Source organism: Triticum aestivum, chromosome 3A, assembly GCF_018294505.1.
Source record: "Triticum aestivum cultivar Chinese Spring chromosome 3A, IWGSC CS RefSeq v2.1, whole genome shotgun sequence".
NCBI lineage: Eukaryota > Viridiplantae > Streptophyta > Magnoliopsida > Poales > Poaceae > Triticum > Triticum aestivum.
In genome coordinates, this window is record NC_057800.1 from 233,116,289 (window position 1) to 233,128,684 (window position 12,396).

The window sequence follows — 12,396 nt, forward strand, 5'->3', positions numbered from 1 at the left end:
CGGTGGCGAAATGGTGGGCGGGCGCGAAAATTTTCCTCCCGCCAAGGCTCACTTGGGATAGGAGAAACTGCAAAGGATGAGAGGAGAACACAAGATTTGGCAGTCGACGGTCGATTTTTACAGGTCGCCCTAAAAATTTGTACGGGTCAGCCGAATATATGGTACCTTTTCAGGTTGTTTTTGGGGCCCGATACCGTATATCGACGATTATTTTGCGGGTCGGGCGGATATAGCGGATTTGCTAGAGATGCGCTTAATTTTGGGATATATGTGCAATACTGGTGGTTTTTTCATAAATAGAAAAATGTGAGGGTGTCTGTGCAAAGATACATCACGAAGAGCGTCACTCATGCCGGTGGGGTCATACACATGATGCAGCCCCATACGCGTATTGTGATCATATATTCATGCTTGAGTCAAGTTAAATGACCATAAAATCGTATTTTTAAAATTCTAGCATCAAACTGAAATTACGACTTAAGTTTCTATGACTCCAAGGGATATTACCTTAACTAGCATAACTATGAGGTGGCAAAGCGTGACAACGGGAAGCTAGCTCTCCCTCCCTTCGAATTCAAAATGGGGAAAGGCTCTCTCTGTCTCTCTCTCGCGACTGGTTGCGGCGGCCAAACGAGGGCATTGGCGGCGGCAGAGGTCAGTTATCCCGTCTATACCTCTCCCCCTCCGGCATCTCCCCTATCCCGCTATCGCGGTGGCATTCTCATTAGGATTCGACGGCGGTGGCGGTGAAGGAGGCTTGATGTGCTAGGCGGTGGCTTTGGTGGTGCAGATGGAAAGCGGAAGCAGGGTGGTGAACTGGAGAAGAGGAGTTGGCGCTGGTAGTAGTTGTGATGTACAGATCCGAGCAGACAAGATCTTGTTTCAAAATCTCTTCCCCGCTCCACAACCCACCTCTCTGCTGCATCTGCCTGGCACCTCTTCTCCCGCTCTAGAAGCTTCCAAAACCTTTGCCCGCGCGGATGGAGAACCAAAAGAATACTGGCCTCAAGGTACTGCTGCCTAACCCCTCTGCCACGTCTGTACCCACTCATTTCGTCTCATTTTCTCCCCTTTTGTTCCCCCGCTTCGTTTGTATTAGAAGGGAGAGAGAGGATTTGTGGAATTGTTCGTTGTATTCCTTGAGCCTCGTGGGCATATGTATATAGGAGTACAATGATCAACTTGGAATACAAGACAAGCCAGAAAAAATCCTAGTCTATCTCGTCTTTCCTAATAATCAATGTACTCAGCATCCCCCGCAGTCACAACGGTAGCGACGCAGACGGTGAGACTGGAGAAAAATCCGAAGGTAAGCCGACAGACACCTCCCCACAGTCGTAACGGTCGATGCATCGCGAAGTCGTGGCTGGAGTGGAAACCGACGAGGTTGCTCAAGCAAGGCGGTAGCCCTTTGCGCCGTTTGTCGAGGTAGCCGAGAGCATAGGTGGTGTAACCGTAGTCGAGGTAGCCGTGCGAAGAACGGCGTGGTCGGTGCCGAGTCAGGGTCGTCGATGTCGAGGTAGTCGCCATGGAGCCGCGGAAGAAGAGCAGCGGCGACCTAAGGAGGCGGCGGCGCCGGTGGCTAGAGAAGGAGCACAACGGCGGTGCTCGAAGTAGGCGATAATGAACCTGACAGCGTGACGAAGACTGGCGCGGACGGTGACGTTCCTACGCCAAGGGAGGCGGCGCGGCGCATATCAGAAGGAAGTCAACGCGCGTGAACGACGTGGACCGCGGGCCGCAGCGTTACGGCCCGAAGGGGCGACGCAACGGCGGTGGGCAGGTCGGGGCGACGACGGGGAAGACCTCAGGAAGGTTGCAGGGATCGCGTGCCACGCTCGCTACGGCTCGACGGGGCGACGTAGCGGCAACGTGAGGGTCGGTGCAACCTCGGGGACGGCCTAGAGCGGACGGCCTCGGTGCGGCGGTTGACCGCGGGCCGTGGCACTATGACCCGAAGGGGCGACGCAGCGACAGCGCGCGAGGTGGTGCAACCACGGGAACGGCCTCAGGGCGACGATGGAGATCATGTGCCGCGGCACTACGACCTGAAGGGGCGACGCAGCGGCGGCGGGGATCGGTGCAGCCACGGGGAGAACCACGGGGCGGCGGCGCTGCGGCCCGACGGGGCGACACAGCGGCAGCCTGTTGCTCGATCGATGAAGAGGCGTGTAAACTTGACGTTGATCTTCACTAAATCCTGCGGAAGCGTGCATCGAATTATCAGACTGGATGGGACGGTGCGGGAGCAGGAGCCCGCTATCAAGGAGATGTGCCAAGGTAAAACTGAGCGAATTCCATCCTTCTTGACCGAAGATGTTATTTCTTTTGACATTTTGTGATTTTTACAGCTCGCTTTAAAAATTTGTACGGGTCGGCCGAATATACGGTACCTTTTCGGATTGTTTTTGTACCCTATACCGTATATCAGCAATTATTTTGCGGGTCGGACAGATTTGCTAAAAATGCACTTAATTTTGACGTATATGTGTAGTACTAGTGGTTTTTTCATAAATAAAAATGCGAGGGTATTTGTGCAAAGATACATCACGCCGAGCGCCGCTTACGCCGGTAGGGCCGTACACATGATGCACCCTCATACGCGTATTATGATTTTATATGCACGTTTGAGTCAAATTAAATGACCATAAAATTGTATTTTTAAAATTTTAGCATCAAACTGAAATTACGACGCAAGTTTCTATGACTCCAAAGGATATTATCTTGACTAGCATAACTATGAGGTGGCAAAGCGTGACAAAAGGGAAGCTAGCTCTCCCTCCCTTCGAATTCAAAATGAGGAAAAGCTCCCTCTGTCTCTCTCCCGCGACTGGCTGCGGCGGCCAAACGAGGGCATTGGCGGCGGCAGAGGTCAGTTCTCTCATCTATACCTCTCCCCCTCCGGCATCTCCCCTCTCTCGCTATCGTGGTGGCGCTCTCGTTAGGATGCGACGGCGGTGGCGGTGGCGGAGGCTTGATGGGCTAGGCGGTGGCTTTGGTGCTGCGGATGGAAAGCGGGAGCGGGGCCGGCGAACTGAAGAAGAGGAGTTGACGCTGGTAGTAGCTGTGATGTACAGATCCGAGTAGACGAGATCTTGTTTCAAAATATCTTCCCCGCTCCACAACCCACCTCTCTGCTAGTCTGCTGCATCTGCCTGACACCTCTTCTCCCTCTCTAGAAGCTTCCAGAAGAATCTTCGCCCGCGCGGATGGAGAACCGACAGAATACTGGCCTCAAGGTAATGCCGCCTAACCCCTCCGCCACTTCTGTACCCACCCATTTCGTCTCATTTTTCTCCCCTTCTGTGCCTCCGCTTCGTTTGCGCGCAGAAGCGGAAGCTTCTGAGGACGGTGCGGGAGCAGGAGCCTGCTATCTGTGGAAATTGTAGAAGCGTCTCAACCCCCAACATGGGAGCCCGCATGATATATATTGATTGAGGCGAGGCCAGATCTCGCAGAGGCATACAAGGTTCGGTTGTTAACAACCAGATAGATTACATGGAGAGATAAGGAGAATATCAAGTTAAATGATAACTATGCTAACAACTAGAGATCTCCTAACTACTCCAAAGTCTTGGCTACCAAGCAATAGTCGCCGTGACACATGTATGTTTAACACTCCCCCATAATCACAACTAGCATAAGTTGAGATTACGTTTGAACTCTTCAAAACCTTTGAATGGCAATGCCTTTGTGAACCCATCCGCAAGCTGACTTTTGGAAGGTATAAACCTGATCTCAAGCTGTTTATTGGCAACACGTTCTCGTACAAAGTGAAAGTCTATTTCAATGTGCTTTGTCCTGGCATGAAAAACTGGGTTAGCAGATAAATATGTAGCACCAAGATTGTCACACCACAAACAAGGAGGCTGAATCTGAGTCACCCCAAGTTCTCTGAGCATAGACTGAACCCAAATAATTTCTGCCGTTGCATTTGCTAATGCTTTATACTCTGCTTCTGTGCTTGATCTGGAAACAATAGCTTGTTTTCTTGCGCACCATGATATCAAGTTAGGTCCATAAAAGATAGCAAAACCACCTGTTGACCTTCTGTCATCCAAACAACCAGCCCAGTCTGCATCTGAGTAGGCACTGACACGTGTGGAGGATGACTTGCTGAATGTGAGACCCAAGTGTATAGTGCTTCTTATGTACCTGAGAATTCGTTTTGCAGCTGTCCAGTGAGCTGTGGTAGGTGCATGAAGATACTGACACACTTTATTGACTGCAAAGGAGATGTCAGGTCGTGTAAGAGTCAAATACTGAAGTCCACCGACTAGGCTCCTGTAACCTGTAATATCCTCTTGATGCAGAGGCTGTCCTTCTGTCAAGGACAAAGGTTCTGAACTAGACAAAGGTGTTGGTGAAGATTTACAATTCTGCATGCCAATTCTGCTTAGTAGTTCAGTAGCATACTTTTCCTGAGATAGATGAATACCATTGCTGTGTTTCTTGACCTCAATGCCCAAGAAGAAATGCAGATCTCCCAAGTCCTTGAGTGCAAACTCAGAGCCTAGATCCTTGAGTAATGCTGTCACAGCTCCATCAGAAGAACTAGTGACAATTATGTCATCAACATATATTAAAACAAATATGGATGTTTTGTGCTTGTTATAGATGAACAAGGAGGTGTCAGATTTTGATGGAACAAAGCCAAGTGATTGGAGTTTCATACTTAACTGTGAATACCACGCCCTGGGTGCCTGCTTCAACCCATACAAGGCCTTGTCAAGCTTGCAGACATAGGATGGTGCATCTTTATCTTCAAACCCAGGAGGCTGTTTCATGTACACTTCCTCTTCCAGAACACCATGAAGAAACGCGTTCTGAACATCTAGCTGCCTCAGACTCCAACCCCTGGACACAGCTATTGATAACACAAGACGGATTGTTGCAGCTTTAACAACAGGACTGAATGTGTCCTCATAATCTATTCCATACCTTTGCTTGAAGCCCTTGGCTACAAGTCTTGCTTTGTATCTATCTATAGTACCATCAGACTTCTTCTTGATTCGATATACCCACTTACAATCAATCAAATTTCTGCCTGGTCGAGGGGGCACTAGGTGCCACGTTTTATTTTTACGCAGCGCCATGATTTCATCTTCCATGGCCGCCTTCCACCTAGGATCACCAAGTGCTGTCATTAAACTGTTAGGTTCACCAGTTGTGCATGACATACCGATTTTTGAGAAATTTTTATAATTTAACCGAGTGGTAATTCCCTTCTGTAGCCTGGTGCGCGGCGCCACAGGAGAAACCACAGGAGATGAAGCCGCAGAAGATCCGCCGGTCGAATCAGCCTCAGGTGCTGGCGACTCAGATCCCGAGGAGGATTGTGTCGCGCCTGTGGGCGACCGCCTCGGTGGTGAAGCGGCTGGCCCGGTCAAATCTGGTGCAGTGGCGGGCCCTGGCGCAGTGGCGGGCCCTGGCGAGACCGGCGCGGACCAACCAGGTGAGGCGGGGTCGGGCGCGCGAGTATCTGCCAGCCACGCGTCGTCAGGCGGTTGGCGCGGGGCAGCGCCGTCGTTGTCCTGATCACGCGCCTGCTCGAGGCGCTCGGGCCCCGAGGCACGACCAGGTGCTGTGCGCCCGGATCCCGGAGAGGATATTGGGGCGAATCCTCCTCGATGTGCATGCATGTCGCCAGTCAGGGGGCACATGAAATCACGCCTGTTGCCTTCTTCTTCTGGATTTAAATCTGCAGCATTAATCTCAGGCATAATATGATGATTAGAGGCAAGTTGGTCAGTACTATTATTCTCTCCCCCATGATCAACGCCGGTTAAGGTAGAAGGCAACAGAAGAATTTCTTTGCGAAGCAAAGCGCCGGCATTTGGGTGGAGTTTAGCAAAAGGGAACACCGTTTCATCAAAGACAACATCTCGGGAGATATACACGCGTCCCGTGGCTACATCGAGACACTTGACACCTTTATGTTGTGCGCTGTAGCCTATGAAGACACATTGTGTTGATCGAAACATGAGTTTCCTATTATTATAGGGACGAAGGTTGGGCCAACATGCGCAACCAAACACACGAAGATGAGAATACTCAGGCTTGATATGAAGTAGACGTTCAGTGGGTGTCTCAAAGTTGATGACACGACTAGGTAAAATATTTATGAGGTGCACCGCGGTGAGGAACGCCTCATCCCAAAACTTGAGTGGCATGGATGCTCCGGCGAGGAGGGAAAGACCAACGTCGACAATGTGTCTATGCTTGCGCTCCGCGGAACCATTTTGTTGGTGAGCGTGAGGGCAAGAAACATGATGAGAAATCCCTATCTGTTGGAAAAAGGAGTTAAGTTTCTCGTATTCCCCTCCCCAGTCTGATTGCATGGCAAGTATTTTGCAATTGAATTGTCGTTCGACAAGAGCTTGAAAGTTAAGAAAAACTTGGAAAACATCGGAGCGTTTCTTAAGGAGGTATATCCATGTATACTTGCTAAAATCATCGATGAAACTCACGTAATAGGTGTGCCGACCGACAGAGGAGGGGGCCGGTCCCCATACATAAGAAAACACAAGTCGCAAGGGTTTTGTTGAAACACTATTGGAAATAGGATATGGCAACTGATGGCTTTTTGCTCTTTGGCAAGAGTCACAAATAGTTTCATGATCATGCTCGTCAACAAACGCGAGCTTATTTTTGCTAAGAATTTGATAAACAACGGAAAAAGATGGGTGGCCTAAATGATTATGCCATCGTTCTGAGGACACCTTGAAAGCTCCATATGCTTGCTTATTGAACTTGGAAATTGTGGGGATCAACGGATAGAGACCTTGCACACATCTACCGCGATAAAGCACCCTCCTCGTGACCTGATCCTTGATCAAAAAGAAAAAGGGATGAAACTCTATGAAGACACCATTGTCAAGAGTAATGCGATGAACTGACAGAAGATTTTTTGATGCATTAGGAATATGCAGAACATCATCTACACGAATATCACGATGTGGGGTTTGAATAATAGACTTGCCAACATGACTTATCATCATACCTGAACCGTTTTCAGCAGTGTGGACTTGATCTTGGCCTTGATACTTCTCGTGCATGGTCATCTTCTCAAGCTCAGAGGTGATGTTCTCATTTGAGCCAGAGTCAAGATACCAATTTGAGTCCACTCCGTATGAGGCATCTGCTGCGGCTGCAACACGCCTCCTTCTGGAATTGTCCTCTGCATAGCGCCACTTGCATTCTTTTGCGATATGGTTAGTTTTCTTACAGATTTGGCATTTGTTTTCATACTCCTCGTACCCCATGAAGCGAGCGCCTTGATTGTTGTTGTAGTAGTGGCGAGGGGGGCCGTTGTTGTTGTAGTAGCCCCCGCCACTGCCGCCACGATGGCCACCACTGTTGCCGTGGTTGTTGTAGCTGCCGCCACCTCCATGATTGTAGGCGCCTCCGCCAGCGCCAGGGTAGCCGCTGCTAGGGTTTTGGCCACCGCCGCCAGGATAACCCCCGCCACGGCCGCCGTTCTTCTGGTTCCGGTAGCCGCCTTTGCCTCCGCCCGAGCGACCTCTGGACGCTGTGTTGGCCGATGACTTGAAGCCACCGGCGCCGTTGAACATCTCAACGCGCTGATCGAAATTGGCCACCATGGAGAAAAGCGCGTCGACGGTGATGGGCTCGGTGCGGACGTCGAGTGCGGAGATGATCGGCTGATACTCCATGTCAAGCCCGGCGACGATGAAGGAGATGAGCTCTCCCTCCCCGAGCGGCTTGCCCGCCGCCGCAAGCTCGTCAGAGAGGGCCCGCATCTGCCCGAAGTAGGTGGAAGCCGATTGAGATCCCTTCTGGGCATTGGTGAGGGCAGATCTGATGTTGTTCACGCGAGACAAGGAGACTGCAGAGAACATATTTGCTAGTGCCGACCAGATTGCATGAGATGATTCAAGCGAAGCCACTTGGACTAGCACCTCCTTGGACAGATTACGAAGGAGATATGCTACGATTTGCTGATCTTGAACTAACCAGGGATTATGGGCAGGATTGGGAACTACCTGTTCCTTACCATCTTTATCTTTGCTAGTGATTGTTTTGGGAGGCTCCTCTATGGTTTGATCTATGTAGCCAAACAGGCCGGCGCCCAGTATCTGGGATCGCGCCTGGGCTCGCCAGAGAACGTAGTTCGTCCGGCTGAGGGGTTCTGATGTGTTGTAGTTGAGGCCAGAGGAGGTGATTGCGGTGGAGGAGGACATGGCTGCGGCGTGATGGGTTGAGGATGAAGAAGATGAAGAAGGATGAGCTAGATGCTATGGAAGAGGCCTGCTCTGTATACCATGTGGAAATTGTAGAAGCGTCTCAACCCCCAACATGGGAGCCCGCATGATATATATTGATTGAGGCGAGGCCAGATCTCGCAGAGGCATACAAGGTTCGGTTGTTAACAACCAGATAGATTACATGGAGAGATAAGGAGAATATCAAGTTAAATGATAACTATGCTAACAACTAGAGATCTCCTAACTACTCCAAAGTCTTGGCTACCAAGCAATAGTCGCCGTGACACATGTATGTTTAACACTATCAAGGAGATGTGCCAAGGTAAAACTGAGCGGATTCCGTCCTTCTCAGCCGGAGATTTTTTTTTTCACATTTTGTGATTTGGATAATGCAGCCCTGAAGGAGATGGAAAGCAAGGTCAAGAACCTCCGGGACGACAACAACCGGCTCCGCGGCGAGCTGTAAGATCGAATGCTTGTGTTGTGCGTGTTGATTTGGGTTCGCTTTTATTTCGCCGGAAATGACGGCTGAGACGCTGGTTCTGCTCTTGTTGTTGTTTCTTTTATGCCAGGCTCGACAAGGACCGGCAGCTTGCGGTGACGCGGACACTTTTAGTTGACAGGGAGCGTCAGCTTACGAAGACCCAGACACTTCTAGCTGACAGGGAGCAGCAGCTTGAGGCCCGGACACTTCTGGTTGACAGTGAGTTTTCCCTTGTCTAATTTCGAGTTATTCTCCTTTTCCCATTTGGTCCAAGTTAATGCCTGGAAGTCTAGAGAATGGACATTGGTGGTGTGCTAGCGTAAATCATGCATGTGTGGGGACTAACACACGTCTTCTTGAAATGGAGAGCAGTAATGTCGCCTCAGAGCAACTTATCTTTGTTATAATCTGAATTTCAGGGAACTCACATATCTTAGTATTTGAATAGTTTTGACATCTAAGAATTTGAATGGTGTAAGCAACTACTTCTCCAGGCTGTGACCTTTCTATAGATCAGGCTTAATTATTTGAGTAGATTTTTTATTCTTAATTTGTTGGTTACCACATTCCTTTGATGTTTAGTTTATTGTAGAAAGTGAACACCGAAAGCACTGATTGTCTCAGCTGATTCCCCTTTATATGATATATATTTATGCTTGGAATAGTGGGTTGGAAGATTGGCAACAATCAAGACACATCACATGATATTAGTCAACAAATTGAACAGTTATTGTGATAGTTCTCACTATTATAGTAATATATTCTAATTGGATATTGTTGTATCAAATTGCAACATCATTCAAAAATGTAGCACTCTGAGAACAAATAGTTGTGGTCACGCCCTATTGCAAAAGTACACTTTTGCAGCCAAAAAAAGATGTAAAAAAAATCATAGATGAGCAACATGACAGAAAATGTGCACATGCAAAAGCATGACCATTTGCGAACTGTTCTCTTGAGTAAGACAGAAACTTGTGCGCATATAGTTTGCTACGCTGGTCCTTCATCTCTTTGTCTTTTTTTTACAATCTTTCATAATTTTGAACAACTTTTAGCAAGTGCACATGTTATAGCATATTACAACCATGATTTTTTCCCCGCATATATTGGAAATTCAAGGTACATGTTCTATAAGTGAGGTGCGGGTGCAGCTGGTTGTGGAAAATTCACATTTGATGTTTGTCAACTGCCAACTGTACTGGGCTGTGATACTGACCGCGTCTTACTAGCTTGAATCAGTTACTCAATTTTACAATTATGTCTCTGAAAGTTTAGGATTTGATTAAATGGTTATTGTATCCTTTATGCAAGTGAAAATTTCTCAACAAACCTACTTGCATCATGTTATTTTCTACTTCTGTAGTGTGGTGTTTGGAGAGCTGATTGTTTTGCATTTATCTGCATATCTCTACCACGGTCCAAAATATGTTTCACATTCTGTTTAGTTCTAATGAACATTAAGTGCTTACCCAACATTTTTACATTTTCTAGTGCTTTATTACTACGCCCTGCGTTGCAATATTATTGAAGTTTTAGGTTTGTCCTAAGTCAAACTTGTTTAACTTTGACCAACTCTATAGGAAAAATGTGTTATGATCTGCAACCCCAAATACACATAGTATGGAAATATATTTTATAAAGAATCTCATGAGACTAATCTGGTGTTCTGGATGTTAATATATTTTTCTATAGACGTGGTCAAACTTAAACAAGTTTGACTTAGGACAAACATAGAACTTCAATTATTTTGGAACAGAGGAAGTATATTGCAAACACACAAAAGCCTCAACACGGTAATGTAATTCATGGTTATTTTACTGTAAAAAATCATGGCTATTTTATACCTGGTTAATCAGGTATACAAGAGTAATAACACCCTACTTGTTTCTTGAAAAAAATTGACACATTATGAGGCACAGCAGTCCTCTGTAAATTCACCTATACCTTGTAGATTGCCAACAATTCTATTTCTATTTCCCATTCTTTTTGGTGATAACCAAGTTGATTTAGCTGCAATTTTATTTACTCTATTCTGCTTTGCTTATGCAGCAAAGGAGTTTGAAACAGAAATTTTGAGGCTTAAGCATCTGTTGGCTGAAGGGGAGCCTTGGCGCAGTGGTAAAGCTGCTGCCTTGTGACCATGAGGTCATGGGTTCAAGTCCTGGAAACAGCCTCTTACAGAAATGTAGGGAAAGGCTGCGTACTATAGACCCAAAGTGGTCGGACCCTTCCCTGGACCCTGCGCAAGCGGGAGCTACATGCACCAGGTTGCCCTTTTTTAAGCATCTGTTGGCTGAGAAGAATGATACAAATAACTATGCAGCTCTAGTGTCTCCTGAGACAATAACTGAAGTCATACAGAAGCAAACTCCAGGTTCACCTGCAAGAACACCGGTGTCAAACAGAACGAATACAGTACAGTCCAGTGTGAATGCCATTGTCCACCATGGTAGCTTTCAGGATGAAGCTAGAGAGGCAAGTTGTTGAAACAGCCCAACCACTTTGCTGGCAGTGTAGAAGTATGCAAGGATTAATGATTATTTTGAGCTTTATATTGTTTGCTAAGCCATTTTTATGGCTTGCATTGATTCTGTAGCAGGACTGCTGTAGAAGAGGTGTTCGCACCTCAGGTTAGTGATAATGTACAAGTGGATTGCAGTTTGTATTTCTTCTCATGCCTGTAAATTGGTTTGACTTGTAAGTCTGTTGCTTTCAGGCAATGGGGCAGATGAAAGTTCTTGTAACTGTGTGTATCATATGCTGGTTGAATCTTTAGTAATTTTCACTGAAGAATGAAATAGAAGGATTCTCACTTCCAATCTATCATGAAGCTAGTGGTACATGCAAACACCAGTTCTAACGTTGTTTAATTTGCTACAGAACATTTGTAAAATATATGTGACACTACAGTTATTTATGGTTTGCATTTTACATTTTGGCCTTGATATTTACATCCATGCATGTGATTTTATATGTAACTGGGCAAGCTGGGATATCTGGGGAGCAGTTATGTTTAGAGTGGCTGCCTCTGTAACTTGAAAAGTGGCTCTTTAAACTGCAAAATGTGGTACCTAAATACACATTCAGTGTCATCTTGCGTTCTAGCAAGAAACTTTTTGTATCATAGTCCCTCCTTGATATGGCCTTGCATTTTAAACAGTTTTATACTTGTGTGGACTTTATTAAATGTAGGACCATGTGCGCAATATTGTCACGGTGACAGACAATGGCGATGTTAGAGAATGGACTTATCAGAACAGATTTCTGTCCCTTAGTTGTTGTTACCAGCACATGTCGTAATTATGGCTATGAAATTTTGATGATCGTGGAGTAAATCTATATAATATTCTTATACTTGTTCACATGTTGAGGCTATGTTCCTGTCAATTAGTAATAGATATAGTAGTATGTTGGAGTGGCATGTTACCTCTTATCTGTTGCATGTGACCTCTCTTTCTATCACAGCATTTGCTTATATTCTGGCATTAAAGATGCTGATCCGACATGTGCCTTTGTTTGTCAACAAGGAAGTACCTTCCATATGATTTTGCATCAGTTGATGTTTCATTTTGCGCTGTTTATCATAATGATAGAATTGTTTGTCAAAGGTGCTAACGCAATCTTAACTGAGATCTTCAAGCTATTGTAGGTTATAATTTCACCCTTGTGTGGTTAGAGCAACCC

The 12,396-nt window shown here is 46.7% G+C and overlaps 1 protein-coding gene across 2 annotated transcripts; it reads left to right on the top strand.

The window, feature by feature from the left end:
• Positions 1 to 562: 562 nt before the first annotated feature.
• On the top strand, positions 563 to 11,684 carry LOC123061081 (uncharacterized). 2 transcript variants are annotated; one of them, XM_044484001.1, is made up of 5 exons: positions 563 to 654; positions 791 to 1,010; positions 8,624 to 8,690; positions 8,801 to 8,931; positions 10,762 to 11,684. In XM_044484001.1, the coding sequence occupies exons 1-5, from the start codon at positions 580 to 582 to the stop codon at positions 10,848 to 10,850; spliced, it is 582 nt and encodes a 193-aa protein (XP_044339936.1). In that variant the 5' UTR covers positions 563 to 579; the 3' UTR covers positions 10,851 to 11,684. The 2 variants fall into 2 exon arrangements, 1 of the variants encoding a protein (XP_044339936.1); XR_006428472.1 differs by lacking the exons at positions 563 to 654; positions 791 to 1,010; positions 10,762 to 11,684 and adding exons at positions 1,030 to 2,871; positions 3,180 to 3,239; positions 3,331 to 8,550.
• Positions 11,685 to 12,396: the final 712 nt, after the last annotated feature.